This window comes from Geotrypetes seraphini, chromosome 4 (assembly GCF_902459505.1).
Source record: "Geotrypetes seraphini chromosome 4, aGeoSer1.1, whole genome shotgun sequence".
Taxonomy (NCBI): domain Eukaryota; kingdom Metazoa; phylum Chordata; class Amphibia; order Gymnophiona; family Dermophiidae; genus Geotrypetes; species Geotrypetes seraphini.
The window spans coordinates 276,178,821-276,201,489 of record NC_047087.1 but is presented as its reverse complement, the minus strand read 5'-3'; the positions used below and the strand labels follow the sequence as shown (position 1 = coordinate 276,201,489).

Genomic DNA, 22,669 nt, shown 5'->3' with positions numbered 1-22,669 from the left:
GGTGTGGAACGACTGAAGTTGAGATTAAATACTAAAGAATGACATGCAGGGTTTCCTGCGGTTATCCGCGGGGACGGGGACGAATTTTGTTACCGTGTCATTCTCTAGACAGCCCCGTTGAATTATTCCATGGAAGTGTCATCAATAATTGAAATTCAGTGTGAAAAGGAAATGTGCTCCTGGCATCCTAGCGATATGCCTGCTCCAGGGGCAGCTTGAGCCCTTTTCTATAATGGGCCTCTGGAATTAGGAGCTTGAAAATGTAAAGGGGCTTATCTGCTGCAGGGCCCCAGTTACGTTAGACCAGTGGTTCCCAAACCTGTCCTGGAGGACCCCCAGGCCAGTCGGGTTTTCAAGATAGCCCTAATGAATATGCATGACAGAGATTTGCATATAATGGAGATGCCAGGAATGCAAATCTGCTCCATGCATATTCATTAGGGCTATCTTGAAAACCCGACTGGCCTCGGGGTCCTCCAGGACAGGTTTGGGAGCCACTGCATTAGACCCCTTGAGTCGTGCTTCCTCTCTGGTCTCATTCAGATCCAAGCTGAAATCTTACCTTTATTTTTGAGGCTGCTTTTGAATCTTAACTTCTCATTCTATTTTATAACTTTGTTGATTTTAATCATTTCTCATAATAAATTATACTCCTAAATCCCCTTTTGTCCTGTTTGTCTGTATGCAATATACCAGGGCTGCCCAAGTCTGGTCCTCAAGATCTACTGGCAGGCCAGGTTTTCAGGATATCTACAATGAATATGCATGAGAGAGATTTGCATACCAAGAAGGCAGTGCAGGCAAATCTCTCTCATGCATGTTCATTGTGGATATCCTGAAAACCTGGCCTGCCAGTAGATCTCGAAGACCAGACTTGGGCAGCCCTTCAATAGACAGTGCTTATTCCAGACTTTATACAACAGTGTCCCAGGACTTTATCCCTGTCAGATGCGGTTACCAAAGAAGCCACAGAAGTAGCACTGTTGTTGGTTTCTTTCAAGGAAATTTGAGACACATTGTGAAATCTAAGAATTTCAGACTAGGAAGACGCATCCAGTCTGTTCAATGATCCAATCACATAGTGGACCCTTTAAATAACTGGGAAAGGAGAGGACTTCAAGCCAAGATCCGCATAAAAATATTTCAGTGACATTTCATGGGGCAAAATCAGTCTTGAATATAGAAAATTTAAAAATATAGACTTAGGGCCTCTTTTACAAAGCCGCGTTAGTGACTGCCTTTCGCTAACGGCCATGAAGCCTATAGGGATTTAAAGGGCTTCTGGGCTGTTGCCGCGTGGAAGCCACTAGTGCGGCTTTGTAAAAGAGGTAGTTATTATATCACATAATCAAGCTCTTTTTTTTAATTAGAACATCATCTTTAGCAAGGATAGCACTAACTGACTGAAGAGACTCCAAAGACTGATAATGAAAATTAAGGTTAAGAAATATTACCTTTTTCTCTGTTTTTTTAATTTTATCTAGCAACAGAGTCCACAGAGATAGAACAAAACTGAAACATTACTGTTGGAAAAAGATGCTTCTATCCTGACATCTATTCTTATCTAATCTGGTATTTCTGAGTTGCGCTCTGCCTAAACAGGTTCAAGGCGCAGTGGCGTACTAAGGGGGGGTGGGGGGGCGGTCCTCCCCGGGTGTAAGCCCTGAGGGGGTGCTCCGGCGTCCGTTCCCCCCCCTCCCCCGACGTCCAGTTCTTCCCCTCTGGCCTCCCCGCACCATTAAGAGTATCGAAGCAGCCTGCAGCAAGATCGCGATGTCAGCGATCTTGCGCTGCTTCATGCTGTCCTCCGCCGTGGACCCGCCCCCTCCACTGACATCAGAGGAGGGGGCGGGTCCGCGGCGGAGGACAGCACAAGCAGCACAAGATCGCTGACATCGCGATCTTGCTGCAGGCTGCTTCGGTAGTCTTAATGGTGCGGGGAGGCCAGAGGGGAAGAACCAGATGTCGGGGTGGGGGGGCGCAGTCCTTCGGGGTGGGGCGGGCAGGCAGGCCTTCAGGGGGAGATGCAGGCCTTGAAGGGGGGGACAAGCCTTCATGGGGGAGACAGGCTTTCGGGGGCGGACAGGCAGGCAGGCCTTTAAGGGGGGGGACAGGCCTTCAAGGGGGTGGGACAGGCCTTCAAGGGGGTGCAGGCCTTCAGGTGGGGGTGCAGGCTTTCAAGGGGGGATAGGCCTTCAGGGGCAGATGCAGGCCTTAAAGGGGGAGGACAAGCCTTCATGGGGGGAGACAGGCTTTCGGGGGGGGACAAGAAGGCAGGCCTTCAAGGGGGGACAGGCAGGCAGGCCTTTAAGGGGGGGTCAGGCCTTCAAGGGGGTGCAGGCCTTCGGGGGGGTGCAGGCCTTCAGGAGGGGGTGCAGGCCTTCAAGGGGGGACAGGCCTTCAAGGGCGGGACAGGCCTTCAGGGGGAGATGCAGGCCTTAAAGGGGGGGACAAGCCTTCATGGGGGGAGACAGGCTTTCGGGGGGGAGACAGGCAGGCAGGCCTTCAAGGGGGGACAGGCAGGCCTTTAAGGGGGGGGACAGGCCTTCAAGGGGGGGTGCAGGCCTTCAAGGAGGGGGTGGACAGGCCTTCAGGGGTGAGATGCAGACCTTTAAGGGGGGGACAGGCCTTTGGCGGGGACCCTGGTGTTGAAGTACACGGAGGGAAGGGGATGTTCAAAGAGACGTGCATATGCCAGACTTTGGGGGGGAAGAAATAATGGGTCTGAAAATAGAGGAGAGGGAGAGAGATGATGGACCATGGGATTTAGGGAGGGAAGGAACATAAAGGGAGAGAAATTGGACACAAGGGATGGTGTGGAGGAGGGATAGAGATACTGGATAGGAGGGTAATTGGGAAAAGAAAGGGAGAGATGGTGGGCCCTGGGGTGGTGGAGAAGGAGGGGGAGATGCCGGATGAAAGGGTAGTTAAGAAAAGGTGGATCTGTGGAGGGAGATGAAAAAAAGGAAAGATACCAGACTTCCTGGGGAGTGAAGGGAAATGGAAAGGGAGGACAGAGATGGCAGATGGATGGTTAACATGAAGAAAGAAGGAGACCCTGGCAAGCAAGTTATCAGAAGACAATCAGAGCCTGGGACCAACAAGATTTGAAAAATAACCAGACAACAAAAGGTAGAAAAATTAATTTTATTTTCTGTTTTGTGATTATAATATGTCAGATTTGAAATGTGTATCCTGCCAGAGCTGGTGTTAGACCGCAAATGTGAACTAGGATTTAACAGAAAGGAAAAGTCCTTTTTGTTTCTTTATTTTATTTACACCACAGCGCCAGTGTGGTTAGGAGAAGCCAAAGGGGGTGAAAAAGCTATAAAACCCACCAGGATTTTTGAAAAAAACCACCCAACTGGGCAGGAAAATCGAATCGAAAAACCAATTAAATAGGCTGAATCGAAATTTTTCTTCCTGAATCGGGCAGTTTGCGCTTCTGTCTCAGACTTTAGGACCTGAGATTGGGGAGAGATGGCATCCTCAGTACTTTATAATGCAAGTGAAATGAGGATTTGGTCAGACTTTTGAAGGGTCTGCAGAAGAAAAATATTGTATAGGCCGGGGACATGAGACAGCAGGAAATGGGAACTTTTCTTCCTTCTATTTTTGTGAATGGAAAGGCTGAGGATGTCAGAGAGTTCAGTTAAAATATGTGCTTTATAAAAAAATATAATAATGTGTTTTATAAAGTTTATAAGCATTGCTGGCCTACCCGGTGAGGTGTTCCTAGTGGTGGTGGTGGCGGTGGCGGCAGTGTGTCAATGTGTTGAGAGGAAGAGGTGGTCTGGGAAATTTTCCTGAGCAAACTCCGGGCCCATTTCCACCCCCCAGTTAGTCCACTCCACTCAACTGGTTCACACACTGAGTGGGTCTTTGGGTATTGTGTCTAGGTAATTGTTTTGGGATCTCTTCCAGTGGTTTGTCAGTATCTCCTTGTGGTCCAAGGAAGGAAACTTTGTTAACCTTAGCATTGACCTTTTGTAACAGTGCTGCTTGTGTGGCATTAGGCTATGTAGTGATCAAAAGAAAAAAACAGACCTTTGCACATTTTTGCACTATAGGTGGGTGTATGAGGAGATTCACATTTCCTGCACAGCTAAGTCCGTGTGAAGTTCCCTTGTGCTGTATTTGACATCAAGCAAGGTCTCTGTTTGGAAGGAAAGATCTAAGCTTAAAAATGAAGTGGCCAGAAGTTATGGTAAAAGCAGATAGCTTAGCTGGTTTTAAGAAAGATTTGGATAAATTCCTGGAGGAAAAGTCCATAGTCTGTTATTAAGACATGGGGGTAGTGTCTGCTTGCCCTGGATCAGTAGCATTGAATGTTGCTACTCTTTGGGTTTTGACCAGGTACTAGTGACCTGGATTGGCTACCATGAGAATGGGCTACTGGGCATGATGGACCATTGGTCTGACCCAGTTAGGCTATTCTTATGTTATGTTCTCATCTGTAGGGGCCTTTGTTTTCACTTCTTATTTTAATGTATTTTTTTTTCTGGGAACTTATCAGTGTATTTTTATAATGGGAACAAAAATGGAAGAGAATTAATGTGTGTGGAATGGGGAGGGTAACTAATTTCTTCAGCTAAATAATTAAATCCACCTCAACCAGACATAGGAGAACTCGCACACCATTCACACACCCTCCAACCAAAAACGTCAAAAGAAAAAACTGTTTGACAACCTCCTAGCCATTCGAGCTGCAATACTCGACCCCCAACTCTACAACCTATTGACCTCGATCACAGACTACAAAACCTTCAAAAAAGAAATAAAAACCCTTCTATTCAAAAAACACATAAAACCAAACTAACACAATCAGAACTGTCCCAAGCATCACCTGCAACTACTCCATATGTACTTCTCATGTTATGACAATTCAGACATAATTTATGTTATGTTATGTTTGGAATAATGGTTACATATATGAGGTTCAATAAAATAATATTTTCACTCCCTGTTTCTATTCTGACCATTTATACCGTTTCATGGTTATTACAAAAAATATTTTTTACATGGGGTTGTCAAAAAATGATGGGCCCCGGGTGCCACATACCCTAGGTACACCACTGTCAAGGTGACTTACAATATAGGGAATCCCAGAATTAAAATGCTATACATTGTAATAGTTTGAGGAGGACAGAGTTATGAGTAGGGTAATAGAGAAAAGAGAATGGAGGTTCTGTGATTGTACTGATAGAGTGTGGGATTTAGTGTTGTTAGATATTTTTGAGTTAGTTGTCTACGGCAGTGTTTCTTAATTCGGTCCTGGAATACCCCTTTGCCAGTCAAGTTTTCAGGATATCCACAATGAATATACTTAGACTTGATTTGCATACACTGCCTCCATTCTGTGCAAATTTTTTTCATGCGTATTCATTGTGGATATCCTGGAAACCTGACTGGCAAGGGGGTGCCCCAGGACCAAGTTGAGAAACACTGGTCTACAGTGTGTATGCTTTCAAAGAAGAGAGTTTTTATTTTATTTTATTTTTTTTCCGGAATCTGTTGTAGAACGATTCCATCCTGATGGCAGTCGGGAGGCTGTTCCAGGTCTTGGTGCCAAGCTATGTGAAATATAACAGATTTTTGCATTTGAAATTTCCTTGAGAGAGTCTCTAGATGTAAATCCCCTAATCAAATATTTCTTAAGAATAGAATAGGAGGATAGCCCCTATCACAGAAGTTACTTTAGATGAAACAGTAACATTAGAAGCGTCTTCCTTCCCAACTTCCCCTTCCATGAAGCTAGAAGTAGACAGGGCCATATGCCAATTTTTATTAGAGCAGTGGTATTCAAAATGTCGAGAGGTAATACCAGGAGCCCTGGATCCAGAGGGGATTTCTTGTAAATTCCTAGACCCAGGAGACAAACCCTTCTGCACTGTTGAGAGGGGAGTCAGTAGAAAGTCAACTGGTCTCAATGAAGCTTTCTCTGAAAACATTTCACCTTATTCACCAACTATAACATTAGCAGACTCTGAAGCCTATCAATTCTAACTGTAACAAAATTGTCCGTGGAACTCTGCATCACCAAGATCTTTGGGGTTCTCGCCAATTTATGTATATTTTTCCTTATTATAAAACTCTCTTTCTTCGATATGATGTAACAGGTCAAATCTCCAAATCAATCCTCACTATTCTCCCCTTTGGTCATGCTCCTTCAGTTGTATGACTATGGCAGAGAGAAGCTTTTAAAGGCCCCCAGGAATCTGATGACATCACTTCAGTTTGTGGGTGAAATGGGATAGAGAGGGAAATACTTGCAATTTACAGATGGTTCTTGAGATAGCTCTCAATACCTAGTGCAGCCTCCGAACCATTCTTCCTAAAATGTATGAAGCTTTTCTTGAAGAATAATAGTTCTCTGGTACCAAGCACTTACAGTGTAGGTATCTTGGTACTAATATACTAGAAATGTTTACAATTCAAATGATAATAATAATCAGTTTATATACCGCAAGGCCGTAAAGTTCTATGCGGTTTACAGTAGTTAAAAAGAAATAAAAGAAGTTCAATAGAACTAAAAAAGTTAAAAGCCAATAATTAGAGACACTAAAATGATCAAAATAGTACATAATAAAATTTTTACGAATTAGCTGCCTAAATACTTTGAAAACAGATATGTTTTTAGATGTCTCCTAAGTTCCCCATAAGGGTCAGTAAGCAAAAGCAATTGTTCTAAATCCTTACCCCATAACGCTGCTTGATATGAAAAAAGATTTTGATGATGTTTTTTAAGTTTACATCCTCTAACAGATGGAAAAACAAAATTCAGATGTGAGTTTCTCTTATATCTGTTGGTTGCAAAAGAGAAAAACTCAATTATATATTTGGGAGCTAAACCAAACAAAGCCTTAAAACAGAAGCAACCAAACTTGGCAGCCAATGCAATACTTGATAGGAGGGTGTTACGTGATCATATTTATTCAATCTAAAAATCAGCCTGACCGCCGCATTTTGTACTATTCACAATTGTTGCATATTCTTCTAGGAAATTGCCAAATAAGCAATATTGCAGTTATCAAGCTGGCTTAGTATAAGAGACTGTACCAAAACTCTAAATGATGAAACATCAAAATACGCCCTAACGGACTGAAGCTTCCAAAGAGTAAAGAAACCCTTTCTGACCAAAGAGTCCACCTGGTTCTTCATAGTCAAGCCCTGGTCCAGTATTATTCCCAAAACCTTAATGGTAGATTGAATAGGATAGCTGAATTTATTTATACGCAATGATGAAGCTACAAAAAACTTTGATTTTTCTGAGTTAAGCTTCAGTCTAAATTCAGTCATCCATTGCTCCATTAGACCTAATACTTCTGTTGCTTTAGAAATAACTTCAGAAAGAGAAATAGCAAATGAAATAATGATTGTAAAAACATCTGCATAACTAAACAGCTTTATCCCCAGCTGGGACAATTGCGCACCTAATGATGACATATAAACGTTAAAGAGCAATGGGGACAATGGTGAACGTTGCGGAACCCAGATGAATTATTCCAAATACCAGAAAGTTCATTATTGAAACGAACTTGATAGGTGCGAGACATGAGAAAGCCCCGAAACCATTCTAACACTTATCCTCTAATACCAATAGCACATTTTGCATAAAACATCTAGGTCAGAAAAGGGATATCCAAGTTGGTCTGTTCCAGTTACAAAATCGTTTACATCAGCTGACAGAAAACAACTGTAGGTACGAGGGGCAGCTGAAAATTTCTCAGCCCAAACAAGAAGAGAATGACGTAGAACCATGAAATATACAAGTTGTTCCACATTTTTCCTGACACTTTTCCTTTCATTTCATATCATTGAAAACAAAAAGTGTCGAGAAAAGTGTGGAATAGCTTGTAAGTTTCATAGTTCCACGTCATTCTCCTCTTGGTTGGGCTGAGAATTTTTCAGTGGCCTCTTGTAGCTGTTCTAATTTCCAGAGACTGGACTTGTTCCATGAGAACCAGGAGCTCTTTGCTCTGAGTATACACATGACGATCTCTCAATAATCAGTTGATAATGTGGCATTTGGTGTAAAACACTGGATAGACCCAGCTCATTGCTGGACTTCAGTGCATTCTGATATTGATTTGTTAGTTATTTATTTAACAATAAATTAAAATACTCCACTTGTTGAATATGGAAGCACTATCCATAACGGAAGAAAAAGCCTCAGGTATATAACGGCAGAGCAAGAAATGCTCAAACCTCCTCCACCCACATCGTTGGCAAAAAACTTCCAAAGGGAATGTGCAAAAACCACTGCTCCATTTTTGCAGGACAAAATAAATAGCTGCCTTTAACTAATTGTGAAGATATAAGTGTTACAACATATCAGCCAACGTTTCACGGTATGTAACCGTTTCTTCAGGGCTTAGTTAAACATCCCCACATTTATTGCGTTGCTTGCTATTCTGCTCCTACCAGCGTTCTCTCTTTGGAGGGTTTTTTGTTTTAGGGGGGTAGGGTTGGTCGCAGTTTTGTTGCGGGAAAAATGCTATGTTGGGGAAACAATTTTGGATCAGTGTGGCTATGCAACAGATTTGGTGACTAAATTTTGTAACTGCTCATGTGCGATACCGCCATGGGTGGCGGCTGGACTCTGCGGCACCGCGAGTCTTGCTGTAAGGGAACTGGGGAATGGGGAAGAATTTTGGAAGTGGAGCTAGTTCGACACCGAGTAGCTCCCAGAATTTTGAGACTAAGCTAAACTGTTTTTTGAAAATGTTGATAAAGTTGATTTTATTAAGGTTTGTTTTTAATGACAATAAAGCTGTGGCCTATTTTTTGCCACTATATCTGAGTTGGTGTGTTTTATTGTGAACAATCTGAGCGTGGTGCGAATTCCAGTGTTAGTATTTTAAGGAACAAAGCTTGTACAATTCAATCTATAGTCTCTGCACCTTCAGGCTTTGGAACAGTTTTCCAAGCCACAAAACTCATAGGATTAATCCCTATTTTATCCGACTAATTAATTGACTTTTGTTATGAAGAACTTTCCTCTTGTCATCTTAACCTTTTCCTATCGTGTGTCCTGGATGACGGGACATTCCAAAAATGAAATAGACAGTGGATAAATAGTCTGTATGGACTAATAAAGAGCCAGGAACACAAAATATTTGAATTTACAGACTTATGACTTATTTACATTATGTTTACAATAGCTGTAAATGATAACGGTGAATAATACAAAACTTTGCTAAAATAATTACAACTGGAACCAGCGTAACATAAAATTTATGTTTACAATAGCTGTAAATGATAACGGTGAATAATACAAAACTTTGCTAAAATAATTACGACTGGAACCAGCGTAACATAAAATTTATTACGATAGGAAAAGGTTAAGTGCCATTACGGACTATAAAATAAGGCGTGGTAGCAGTTTAACGCGTGGAATACCGCGCGTTAAACCGTCTGCCGCGCTAGTACCTAACGCCTCCATTGACAAGGCGTTAGGATTTTAGGCTGCCGCGGGGGTTAGCGCGTGATGAAATGTCCGACGCGCTAACCCCCCGTAGCGTGCCTTGATAAAAGGAGCCCTAAGTAATGCTGCCGGGGTTGGTGGGATCAGGGAGGAAAGATTGGGGGAGGGGGGACATACCCTAGGAGATTGTCTATTCCTTTGTATCACTAATACGTTTCATTAAAATAAAAATATAGGAGCCCTTTTAGTAATGCGCATGAAGCAATTAGCACCTGAATTAACATGCTTAACTGTTAACACATGGCTGCAGTAACTGTAACAGTGCTGGCTTTACCGCACATGCTAATGCAGGTGCTAATTGCATAATCAGATTTCAGGTTTATTAAGTACTTGATATTCTGTCCATCATAAAATGTCTGAGCAGTTTACAAAATCGTATACTAAAACAAAGGGTCCTTTTAACCCGTGCTAAATTGCTAACACACCCATTATATTCTATGGACATCTTAGCATTTAGTGCGCTAAATCGGTTAGCATGCCTTAGTAAGATTACCCCAAAGTGAGAGAGGATTTTAAAATTGTAATAATTACATTTAGAGATTTCTATTCCGCCAATGCCTTGCGGTTCAAGGCGGATTACAAAAGAATTACAAAAAAAGGTATTACATGAAGAAGATATCTGGTAATTTCTAGAGAGAATAAAGAGTGGATGAGGTTGCTTTGGGGAATCGGGAAGGTAGTGGGAAGGAGCTAGCAGTATTAAGTCGTTTGCAAGAATTTCTTGAAGAGTAGTCTTTATTTCTTTTCTGAATGTTTTGTAGTCTGGGGTCATGATTAGTAGATTGGAGATTTGGTTGTCGAGTTTTGCTGCTTGTGTGGCTAGGAGACCATCATATAGTTTTTTTCCGTTTGACTTCTTTGATTGGGGGGTGCGTGAAAGGAGTGTGGGGTAGGAGGGGTAGGAGTGGATTGGGGAACAGAAGGGTAAAGGGATGATAGGGAATAATGATGTCTTCTGCAGGAAATGGGTGTGAATTTTGCAATACAGTTAGTGCATGGTAACTCGGTGCAGATTCAATTTTGGGGGAAATTATCACATTTTTTCTGTGTGATAAGTGTATAGGAAAATGCTGGGAAAACTCCCAGAAGTCACCGCACCAGTAAGCATAAAACGTTATCACACTTCAGGAAGAGAGTCCAAAAGATGTTATCAACCCAAACTTCTTTCCAAGCTGTAATGCACCAAGTCGCCCAGTAAAACAATGTTCACTTACCAGCAGAGGTGGCTTCTGCTCTTACTCTTTCTCTAGGGTGAGTGGATGGGACCAGGAGCAGGATAGAAAGGTCCATAAGTGTAAGAAAAAAAAAACAACCCTTCACCAGCAATTTTAGTAAGCTGTGTTAGGGCATTATCGCGCGGAATAGCGTGCACTTCAATGCCGCGCGCACTAGATGCTAATGCCAGCATTGAGCTGGTGTTAGTTCTAGCCGCATAACACAGGGTTAGCGCAAGCTAATCTGCGTGTACTAAAAACGCTAGCTCACCTTAGTAAAAGGAGCCCTTTATATTACAGCATCTTAGCAACCAAGTCTAGAAAGTAAACATGTAGGAATCAAGAGGTTCAAGTTATTTATCTGCAGCAGTGTGCTTCTTGCTTCAAGTTGTCCCAGCCTTCAGAGAAGTCTCCCAGACACCATTAGACTGCAGGTTTTAACCCTCTAGAGCAGGGATCTCAAAGTTCCTCCTTGAGGGCCGCAATCCAGTCGGGTTTTCAGGATTTCCTCAATGAATATGTATTGAAAGCAGTGCATGCACATAGATCTCATGCATATTCATTGGGGAAATCCTGAAAACCCGACTGGATTGCGGCCCTCAAGGAGGGACTTTGAGATCCCTGCTCTAGAGCAGTGGTATTCAACCCAGTCCTCAGGGACCACCTGGCCAGTCAGGTTTTCAGGATATCCACAATGAATATGGATGACAGAGACTTTGAAAACCCGACTGGCCGGGTGGCCCCTGAGGACTGGGTTGAATACCACTGTTTCAGAGGCTATTTCCTGCTGTGCTATGCACCTATTAATTTTTACTGATGATTAATTGGAACCCATTAAGATGTAGTTTCATGAATAAAACCCCCCCCAAAAAAAAAATCAGTGCGTGCAATTTTTTTTTTATGAAACAAAAGTTTAGATAACTCATTGTAAACAGTTTTGAAACTTTAATTAAAAACAGTATAAAATACATGAATCACTTATTTTTCACATAAAACAATTGCACTTCCTTCTTGGCACAAGGATCACTTTCTGTTCTTACCTTTTCATTCATAAAAATATTTATTTATATTTTAGATACAAGGATTTATAGCCCTCTTGTATTACGATACAGGGTTGGTTTTTTTCAATGAAAGCAAATATATGCAATTGTTCTAACTAGTCATAGTTTAATTTCCCCTACATATCTTCATGAAACAGAATTTGTACTATGCAGTTTAATCATGTTAAACCAAAATATTTTCTTTGTGAAATTATTAGTACTACACTGAACAAAGCTTGTGGGTTTGTACTTTGAGATGCCCGAAAAAAGTATGATAGCAGAGATGCTATGACTGCTGGGAAGATTCATATTAGAGAATGACATGGGGAAAAATTTTTCGCCGTCCCCACAGGAACTCATTTTCCTGTCCCTGCCCTATTCCTGCAAGCTCTGTCCTCATATGCACAAGCCTCAAACACTTTAAGGTTCAAGGTTTATTAATATTTGATTTATCGCTGGATCTGTTTACAAAGCGATGTACATAAGTAAAATAGCATAAAATATGGAGATACAAATTAAAACTCAGTAACATCAGTTTTAAGACAAGACAAACTTGAAATGGAGGGAAAAAAGGGCAAAGATTACATCTGTTATAAATAGAAAAACAAATACGGGAAAAAACATAAGGGAAAGGGTTTAGTTAAAAAATTATAATACTAAAAAAAATTTATTTAATATTGAGTATTAAAAGCATCTTTAAAAAGGTGAGTTTTCAAAGATTTTTTAAAAGAAAGCAAATCTCTTTCAATTGTAATATGTTGTGGTAGAGAGTTCCACCATTGTGGGCCCATAACAGAAAACATGTCTGCTCTTCTTATTCCTATTGTTTTAAGGGAAGGTATAACTAATAAGTGAACGGACGGGATTGTAAGGAATTAACATTCTTGATATAAGGATTGTAAGGAATTAACATTCTTGATATAAACTGAGGCTCGTTATGAACTAAGGTTTTAAAAATAAGCAGCAAAACCTTGTATAAAATACGGTGGCTTATAGGAAGCCAATGAGCATCGATAAATAGAGGCGTAACATGATCAATTTCTTTGCATTATAAATCAATTTAATGGCGGTGTTTTGAATAATTTGAAGACATCGCTTTTCTTTTTGAGAGATGTTAAGTAATAGGGAATTACAATAATCTATTTCAGTTATGACTAATGAATGGATCAGAATATTGCGTGATTTAGGCTCCAAAAATTTGGCTCCAAAAATTGGGGATGGGACAGCGACAAACTTGCAGAGACGGGACAGGGAAATTGAGTTACTGCGGGGATGGGAAAAATATTGTCCCCATGTCATTCTCCAATTTCCTATATGATAGTTCCCCATCATTATGCCATATGTATTCTGTGATATGTATCAAAAGTGTGCATCCCCACCACTAGAAAACTTAAAACAGTTTCTGATGGAAATGTGTGTGACCTCCTTTCACGTGACTAAGAGAGATTCTCTTGCAGCTGGTGGCTCATAATTCATAATTGAAGAGCCAGGGTACCTTGTTAACCGTGTTCATTTTTTTTTTTTCTATTTTTTTGTTTTATATATATATATTTTTTTGGTTTGTCATAAAAACTTGCCCCTCCCCCTTTTTATTAAGCCGCATTAGGGTTTTTTTTATTGCTGGTCACAGAGGTAAAAGCTCTGGCGCTCATAGGAATTCTGTGAGTGTCAGTGCTTTTACTGCGGCGGCCTGTGATTAAAAAAAACCCTAATGCAGCTTCATAAGGGGAGGGGCGCGCCTTGATGTTTTAAATTACTTTGGGTGCTATTCAGTAACACTTTATACATGCCTTCTGAATTAGTGAACCAAATCTATCTTTAGAGGCAAATGAATATATAAAGTATAGCTGAATAAAGCCCTTTTGAGCGTTCTCAAGGTAGAAAGAAGATTGCTAGATTTCTCTATTATGAGACAATAATATAGATTCAGCTTTGTTTTTCTTTCCTTAGAAAAGACAATTGTAATTGTGCAAAGAAATGAGTGAAAAATAAATAAATCAAAGCTTAATTTACATTGCAGTATTTAACAAAAAAAAGATATAATTCTATTAAATGTCTGCTTTCTTCTCTATTTAAAAAAATCTAGAAACTATTGATTCACATTTCCCCCATATAACTGAATTTGTTACTATAGCATATGAAATGTAAATTACATTGAATTGTATTCAAAATCCATTATTGAAGTCTAGTCATAATTAATTGAAATTGTTATGCATCCTTGACCTTTTATCAGAAAGCAAAATTCTAAGATTACTGGCCTCTTGTAGTATCTTTCAGAGAGGGAATTACAAAATGTTAAGAAGAGGCATCACTATGCTAGCAACCTACCAAATTATCTACATTTTTCTCGAGGAATATGCCAGATCTTTTTTTTAAAAAAACCTCATTTTGGCCTTTGGGGACCAAAAGACTAACAATAAGATCTAAGAAAGCCAAATATCCCATAGCGTTGACCCTGCCAACTTGCAGTGATTAAAGGCCTGTCCTGACTTTGGGTTGTTTCTGGCTGCTGGCCCTTTAGAAATGAGCAGTAAAACATGTCACAGATCCTGGTGATAGAGATGAGAATAAATTAGAGGTGTCAGAATGGCACTGAGATGTAATCTTACAGCAAATACTTATTCACATCAGAGATTGTTCATGGTCTCTGACCATTTTGAAAAAAATTGTGCTTCCTCCAGAATCTGATGTGCTGAAAATTGCACCCATTCTCTGCTCACTGGAAAACTGAAGAGTCCCTTGCTAATCCTAAGGCTTACTTTTTCATGTAGTAGTATTTTATATGTGTGTAAATGTGTGTATGATATAAAATATACACACATGCACACATATATATCGCTTGAAAATAATTATAAATCTCAACTGTGTACAGATTAACAGCTGAACGTTAATAGGTGCAAACATGAAATTTGTGGAACTGGAAAAAAAAAAACCCAACAACGTTTTCCTTGCTGTCTTTGAGCATATACGTTTACCTTCAAATTTTACGTTTCATGTTGGCAAACTGCAAGTAAAATCTGTCAAGGTTAGTTTCATGCCTTCCTTCTGTAGTACATAGGCCTTTTTGGTATGTGAAGTAAGAACTGAGTGCTGCCCACTGATGATGGGTTACAGTTGCTGCTAACTGTTAGCGTTTTACCAAGATCCCCTTTTCAAATAGTAAAATTGCAAATAGGTGTCAAAGGCCTTTAGCTCCAAAGCTAATGAAGTTAAAGAAACCAAAGTTTCCATCTTCCGTGCTTTTTTGTTTCTGTTTTGGATTTTTGCTTGGGAGTTGCAGAGTAACTGTCTTGGGGGTAAGGCAAAGGTGCGACCTGAGTTTCCTCAATGGGATGGAGTTTTCTTAGAATTGGCTGTAGCTTGTCTTCTTGCTGCTTAAAATCCAGTTCCACGCTAAAAAGTGAAAAAAGAATTTATAGTTAACTACTAAATCGCAACTCTTTAAACACCACAGCGTTCAACATTGATATCAAAATAGATATGTTTTTAGGCTCTTAATTGTACTCGTGGTTTCTGTAGAGTCTGAAATGCTTTTAAAGGACTTCTTTTCAAGAGGGAAATCTCAAGTTAAATGATTGAGTTCAGACCATATAGTCTCAGGATCTAAATACAGTAAAACCTTGGATTGCAAGTAACTTGGTTTGCAAGTGTTTTGCAAGACAAGCAAAACATTTTATTAAATTTTAACTTGACATACAAGCAATGTCTTGCAAGACCTGGCTCGTTTAGAACAGTCATACAACTCCTGCAACATCAGAGAGGGAAGTATACATACATCACAACATCAGAACTGAACCGATGGTTCTCTCTCTGACACTGCAAGAGTGTAGTGACTTCTAAACAAGCCATGTCTTGCAATAAGAGTACATACAGTATACATGCGTCAAATCATCACAACTGAGCTGATGGTACTTCCCTCTCTGATGCTGCAGGAGTTGTATGACTGTTCTAAACGAGCAAGGTCTTGCAATACAAGTACATACAGTATTTTGTATTAAAGTTTTTGGGTTGTGGAACGAATCGTCTGAGTTTCCATTATTTCCTATGGGGAAATTCGCTTTGATATACAAGTGCTTTGGATTACAAGCATGCTTCTGGAATGAATTATGCTCGCAAATCAAGGTCTTACTGTATATATATATATATATATATATATATATATATATATATATATATATATATATATATATATATATATATATATATATATATATATATACACATTACAGGAGAGGAGATTCAGAGCTTGGGAGAATGATTTAATAATAGCCTTACTAAGTCAAACCAATGGTCCATCTACCTTAGTATCCTGTTTCTAACAGTGGCCAATCCAGGTCACAAGTACCTGGAAGAAACCCAAATAGTAGCAATATTCCTTGCTACTGATCCCAGGGCATGCAGTTGCTTCATCCTTGCTCAAATACCTCCAATGAATAATAAGGCAGAAGAAACAAATTCTCAGATAATGGAATGCTCTAGAGAGTGGTTCTTAAATCAGTACTAGAGAGCTCCAAGCCAGTTGGGGTTTCAGGGTCACTACATTGATATATATTGTATGCAAATGTATCTCGTGCATATTTATTTTTGATATTCTGAAATCCAAGGACAGATTTGGAGAAGGTTTTGCACATTCTGCCTTATTTATACCTTTGAGATATTTAAGTGTCCTTATATCCTCTAGGAGAGTACTCCAGAAAAGTTTGAGAACCACTGCTTTAGAACAAATGATTGTGGTATGAGATTGCAACCAGATAGACTTGGGAGCAACTTAAGAAAATATTAATTTATTAGGAGTTACTAATAACTTGATATAAATAATATATTAACAATATAAATAATATATTAACACTATAAAAATAGTAATATGACTAAAGGGTCCTTTTATCAAGCCACGCTAGCGGGGTTAGCGAGTCAGACATTTCATCATGCGCTGACCCCCACGGCCGACTAAAAAAACTAACGCCTGCTCAATGCAGGCATTAGCGGCTAGCACGGCAGGTGATTTAATGCGCGGTATTACGCGCGTTAAACCCCTACCGCAGCTTGATAAAAGGACCCCTAAATGTCAACTTAAAACAGTTAAAAACCGAGATAAATTTAGAAATAGTTAAATTTACTGGTACATTCTAGTAATATGATACTGGCAGAAATATGCACATTAAAACATCACAGTAGATCATTTGTATAACAGAAATACAAATGATACACCATAATAAACAACATGATGACATAGATAAGTTGCTCACAAAATCAGCACAATTCAATGTAATATCTTAGTAGACAAGATGGGTAGGACAATAATGATTTAGGTGGGTGACTAGACTGAAGACAGATAGATATATAGATGAGTAAGATATGGGGAACCTGCAGTTATAGGTTGTGCAGCAAGCTTGTCCAGATGCAAACTGAGTGGATTTTTGGTCATCCAAAGCTGTAAATGCTTGGGAAAAGAACCAGGTTGTCATCTGGTTCTTGAAGTAGAAGTAGCTTTGAATTAGGCATGGGCACTCTAGGACTGAATTTTGGAGCAAGAAGGCTTGCTGGTGAGTATGACATCACATGAGTTCCTCTGATGAGGCTACAGTTAGGGATGTTCCATGAGAGAATCTTAGAAGCATCAAAGGCGTGTAGAGGGCTAATTTATTCTTCAAATAATCTGAGGGCCTTAAATTTAGTCTTTTAGTAGTGTAGGGTTGATTGTTGTGGGGGTTTTTCCAGGAAGGATGTGATGGGATCAAATTGCTTACAACTCAAATGATCAGTCATGCTCTTTGTGGTCTGACCCATGTACAGGTCATTACAGTAACCTAGCCATGACATGGCGTGCAGCCCTGTAATCAGACTTGTCTTCTCAATATAAGGAAAGAGTTGGTGCAAGGAAAAGAAGCAATTTTTCCAAGGTTGCCTAGATTTGTGAATTAGTAAATAATGAATATTCCAAGATTTCTGATCTGTGACTGGAGGGCACCGTTAAGTCTTCCCAAATAAGATTTTGTATCTCTTTCTTCTAGTACATTCCACAGAACCTCTGTTTTGCTTGGGCTCAGGCAGTTTGTCGTTTAGTCATTGCTGAGTTGGTTAGGCAGTCAATTCACTCAAAGCAGTGGTTTAATCTGTACAGTATATACTGTATAGTCAGAATTTTGTGCAGCGGAGTAGCCTAATAGAACAGAGGGTCCAGGTTGAAAGCCCACTTCAGCTCTTTGTGATTTTCAAATACAGTACTTGAAAGATATCAGTACATATATAAATCTTTTCTAGGGATGGGGAAGCAGTAGAACTAGAGGACATGAATTCAGATTACGGGGTGGTAGACTTAGGAATAACGTCAGGGAGTACTTTTTCACAGGGAGGGTGCTGGATGCCTGGGATTTCTTCCTGGGGGAGATGGTAGAAATGTAAATGGTGACAGAATTTAAAAAATACATATGATAAACCAAAAATATCTTTAAATGCAAAAAGGATAGAATCAAAACAAAACCTGTCAGTATTTAGACGAAGATTCTGGTAGTGGGGGGGGGGGGGGGTCAAAGCTGGGCAGATGTATAGTCTGTGTCCTAAGTATGGTAAGAAAAAAAAAAAAAAGGTACACTTTTACAGTTTCTGTCCTGATTGTAGAAAGACAGATATTGATGGGGTGGCATAGGGTTTAATGAAAAACTCCAGCGATTGGGAAGTGGAACTTGTGCTAGGCGGACTTCTGCCCTCTGTGATGCAAGCGTGGCAGGAATGGCTTGAAAACCGCTTAACTCTGTCTACGGTTGCAGTGGTATAGTAAACATAAAATAAATTACAATTGTCCCACTATTATGAGTTTCCAAATGACAGCCCTCTTTACTTGTATTTTCAAGCCATGGACTGTCACTTGGCTTTATTATTGCGTACTGCTCTTAAGATGTGGTGTAGAAATGAAATTATATGACAGAATGGCCAAGAATATAATGGCAGAATGACACAGTTAATCTCTGGTTCCTTCTTGTCCTCAGCCCCCCACACCACCACCATGTTTCTTTTCAAGTAAGGATCTTCTCCACTTAGCTCAAGTTTTCCCTCCCTTGCCTCAATTTCTGTAATGTTTACCTTTACCAGCTGAATTAGGAGGCCATTTCATTTATCTACCACCACACGGCCATCTGGGAACCTTATTCAATAAGATAACAGAGGATAGTCAAAAAATTCTTGAAAGAACTATGGCTGAAATCCTGTCCGTGTGAAATGGTAATACTGTACTTTAAAGCTTAGCAAAACCAAGTTACTTTAGAGCTAGTAGATTAAAGGTAAAAATCAGCTCTAAAATGGAGACTATTTCTACACTCACGAGAAGTAGCCAGGGGAAAGGGGGGGGGCTTAACCCACTAGTTGAACAGCAGTGCACTCTGGGAGCGTATCCTAAAGAAATATACTCTTTACATATCTGTAAACAAGCACTCTGTGAATATGGGGACAGAAAAGAAGCATGTGTTTTGTTTGGCCTCTCTAATTCTTGCCTCTGATGCAGCCTTCAGGTGAAATGTAGACACAGGCATGTTCTTTGTTCAATTTCAACTATTTTGGTTCATATGTTTGTTGGGTCTGCTGTTTGTTCTGCTGGAGAAGTACCTATTCGTTTTCAGGAGAAAAAAAAGCTCAGGGTGGAGGAGTTTGGCTTGCTACAATACACTGGCATCTGGAAGGAAGCTTTGGCAGTGCTTATGTACAGACTTCTTATTTGAAATAGTCTGACCCAATTTGGGTTTGGATGCAGTACAATTTCTGCACCATCCAGTGGTGATGGAGTCCTCCTTTTAGCACCCCTCATAGGAAATATCCCCAAGGCTCAATTCTAACCTCAAGAACAAAAGCATACCAACATTACACAGCACAATATACAGTGTTTGTAAAACTATTCACACCCTTTTACATTTTTCATATTCTGTTATCTAAAAAAATAAACTCGGACATTAAAGCGAGTTTATCACTAATGTGCAAAACAATATGAAACGATTAGCAGAAGTACTGAAAAGTGATTAAAATAAAAAAAACCAAAAAGCCTTGATTGCTGAGCTGATTTAAATACTACTGGGTGAAGAATCAACCTGTCCTTTTTTTTTTCTCTATGAATAAGAAGAAATGGTCTAAATATGCCAAACTGGAGCTGCCAAAAGAGCACAGTGGTATCTATTCAAAGCTACAAACTGGGAAAAGGCTATAAAATAATGTTTGCCCTATTAGATCCATCGTTGCAAAGGGAAAACAGGTTGGCACAACCAAGACATTGTCTTGATGGGGCTGTACCTAAAAAGTCAGTAGTAGTCATGGGTTAGAGATTATTGAGGAAGGGCTCGTTTTAAGGCCTAAGATGTTCACTGTTAATTTCTAGATTGTTCCATAAACCATATAGGAGGATGGCAAGAAGGAAGCCGTCGCTGAAGAAAAGCCATATGATGTGCCGCAAAGCATTTGAACGGAACACAAAAGGGACACTGCACTCATTGTGGGGGAAGGTTTTGTAGTCTGAGACCACCACAGCTGAACTTTTTAGTCTCAAATCTGGCAAAAAAACAACACAATACATTGTCTTGCTAATACAATCTCTATAGTAAATCATGATAATAGCAACACTGCAATTGTAGTGACAGGGCAGATTGTAAAGACTGAAAGGATAGATTGTGATCTACCTATTACTTTGTTTCTTGAGATTTATTAACCACCTTTGTGGAGAGATTCTCCCAGGGTAATCTACAAGATACTAAAAATTACAGACAGTTCCTAGAGGAAAACCTGTTATAGGTTTCTGTAGACCTGGGTTTGGAGAGATGATCTACCCTTCAGCAGGATAATAATTGTATGCACAATGGAGTGAACCAGCAATTCTATATTGACCAAGCTTTAGAGGTAATGCAGTAGATGAGCATGTTTATCATGTTAGCAAAGATGGTCAGTAAGTTGGAATTTCACCTCATCTTTCTTCACACTTCTAGTCTTTCTAAGCCCTCATTGCATTTCTTTTTATAAGGAAGAATTCTTATTTTGGCAAGTACATGCACATAGACTGTTAAGTATTTTGTGCATAATGTATTTTGAAAATTTCGCTTTTTTTTAATATTGATTGTGAAGCAACTCATGGGCATCCTGAGTGTAGTCCACCACTTTTGTTTTGTGGTCATTTAATGTCCATGAGGGCCTATTCTTATGATTATATTCAAGCAAACCACATAGCATTTTTATCTTTTATTTTTGAAAATGACCCAGGTCCTTAGGACGTCTATCTTTTTTGGCCATTTTCAATAATAAAAACATCCCCATGAAAAACGCACAAAAGCAAGTTTTGTAGATGTCTCATTGTCTGATCGCGACAGAGGAATCCCCATCAGCTGAGCTGGTTTCAGAGGTTCCTGCCAACTTAGCTGATGGTGATTCCCTCTGCCAAGATCAACGGAACCGTGGCGCCCTATACCCCTCCTCCTGATATCCTCCAACATTTCTGGACCCCCCCACCCCCATATCACCCGACACAAATCGGCATCATGGAACAACCCACCACATCATTCGATAATATGGAACACCCCCCACGTCACCCAACACCACCCGACATCCAGGGCAGGATTAACCAATAGGCCAAGTAGACACGTGCCTAGGGCCCGAAATGGTCAGTGGGGCCCGATGAAGGAGGGCATCAACATTGTTTTTTCCAAACGGCGATGGGCCCCTCCAGCATTGATCGGCAACGCAGGCCCCATCCCAATCGGCAACGCAGCCCTCCCCCATCGACGGAAAGTGGTACAAGCAAGCAATGCGAGTAAGAAAGGCAATGGGAACTATAATTGTGCAAGCGGTGCTGCTTGCCCAAAGCTTCTCTCTGACGCAGCTTCCTGTTTCCGCCTGGGCGCATGGTGGGGTGGGGCGGGATGGGGCAGTGTACTTGTGTACCTAGGGGCCCTCGACAAATTAATCCTGCCCTGCTGACATCATGGAACACACCCCCACACACATATCACCTGACACCCCATACCTTCTGCTGCAAAATTGACAAGAGAGAAGCCTACTCTCTCCTGCCTATAGGGCAGTGTGCTGAGAATGATGGGCCTTTCCCCTCCCGATGCATCTTGGGATACAGTAGGAGGGTCCTAAGGCCTAATTGCCAAAAACAAAACAGTGTCGCTGGCTGAGTTCTATATGTTTCAGGCAATGGCTGACATTATTTCCTATCCTAATAAAATACCTATAATATCAGGGACCAGCTATCCACCACAATGAATTAATAAACTGAAATAAAGAGAAGCCTATACACCTAAAACCACAAACAAAAATCAAAGAAAAAAAAAAAAAGACTGCATCAATGATAAATTGTGAAACTTTTAAAATTATACTGCCAGAACTGCCACTTTAAACCCCACTAATACAGTTACCAATATGTATACTTTGGAGGAAAGACGGGAGAAGGGAGATATGATAGAGACATTTAAATACATACTTACGTGGCATAAGTGCGCATGAGGCGATTCTCTTTCATTTGAAAGAAAACTCCGGAATGAGAGGGCATAGGATGAAGAGGTGATAGGCTCAGGAGTAATCTAAAGAAATACTTTTTTTACAGAAAGAGTGGTAGATGCATGGAATGGTCTCCCAGTAGAGGTGGTGGAGACAGACTGTCTGAATTCAAGAAAGCTTGGGACAGGCACGTGGGATCTCTTAGCAAGAGGAGATAGTGGATGCTGTGGATGGACGGCCTAGAAGGGCCATTTGGTCTTTATCTGTTGTCATGTTTCTATGTTTCTAACACTATGAAAGAAAGCCTTACTTAAAATACTCCATTGTCATTCATGCCATGGTGGAGATATAGGAAAAGAGGCAGTAAAGCTGTCAGGTTCTCTGTGGGAAAGTACTTAATACTCGTATTATATACTCGCCAATACAGTTTCTGTCATGTCTATGAGTCTGCTGGGTTC

General features: G+C 40.4%; 2 protein-coding genes across 3 annotated transcripts in view; one reads left to right on the top strand and one right to left on the bottom strand.

The window, feature by feature from the left end:
• DOCK1 (dedicator of cytokinesis 1) overlaps window positions 1-22,669 on the top strand; it is a 926,077-nt gene that overhangs the window by 374,318 nt on the left and 529,090 nt on the right. The gene's annotated exons all lie outside the window — the stretch shown is intronic.
• Window positions 14,951-22,669, bottom strand: part of INSYN2A (inhibitory synaptic factor 2A) — a 161,663-nt gene continuing 153,944 nt past the window's right edge. The window contains exon 4 of the mRNA XM_033940916.1: window positions 14,951-15,134. Coding sequence (XP_033796807.1) covers window positions 14,951-15,134 — 184 coding nt within the window. The remainder of the gene's footprint in view (window positions 15,135-22,669) is intronic.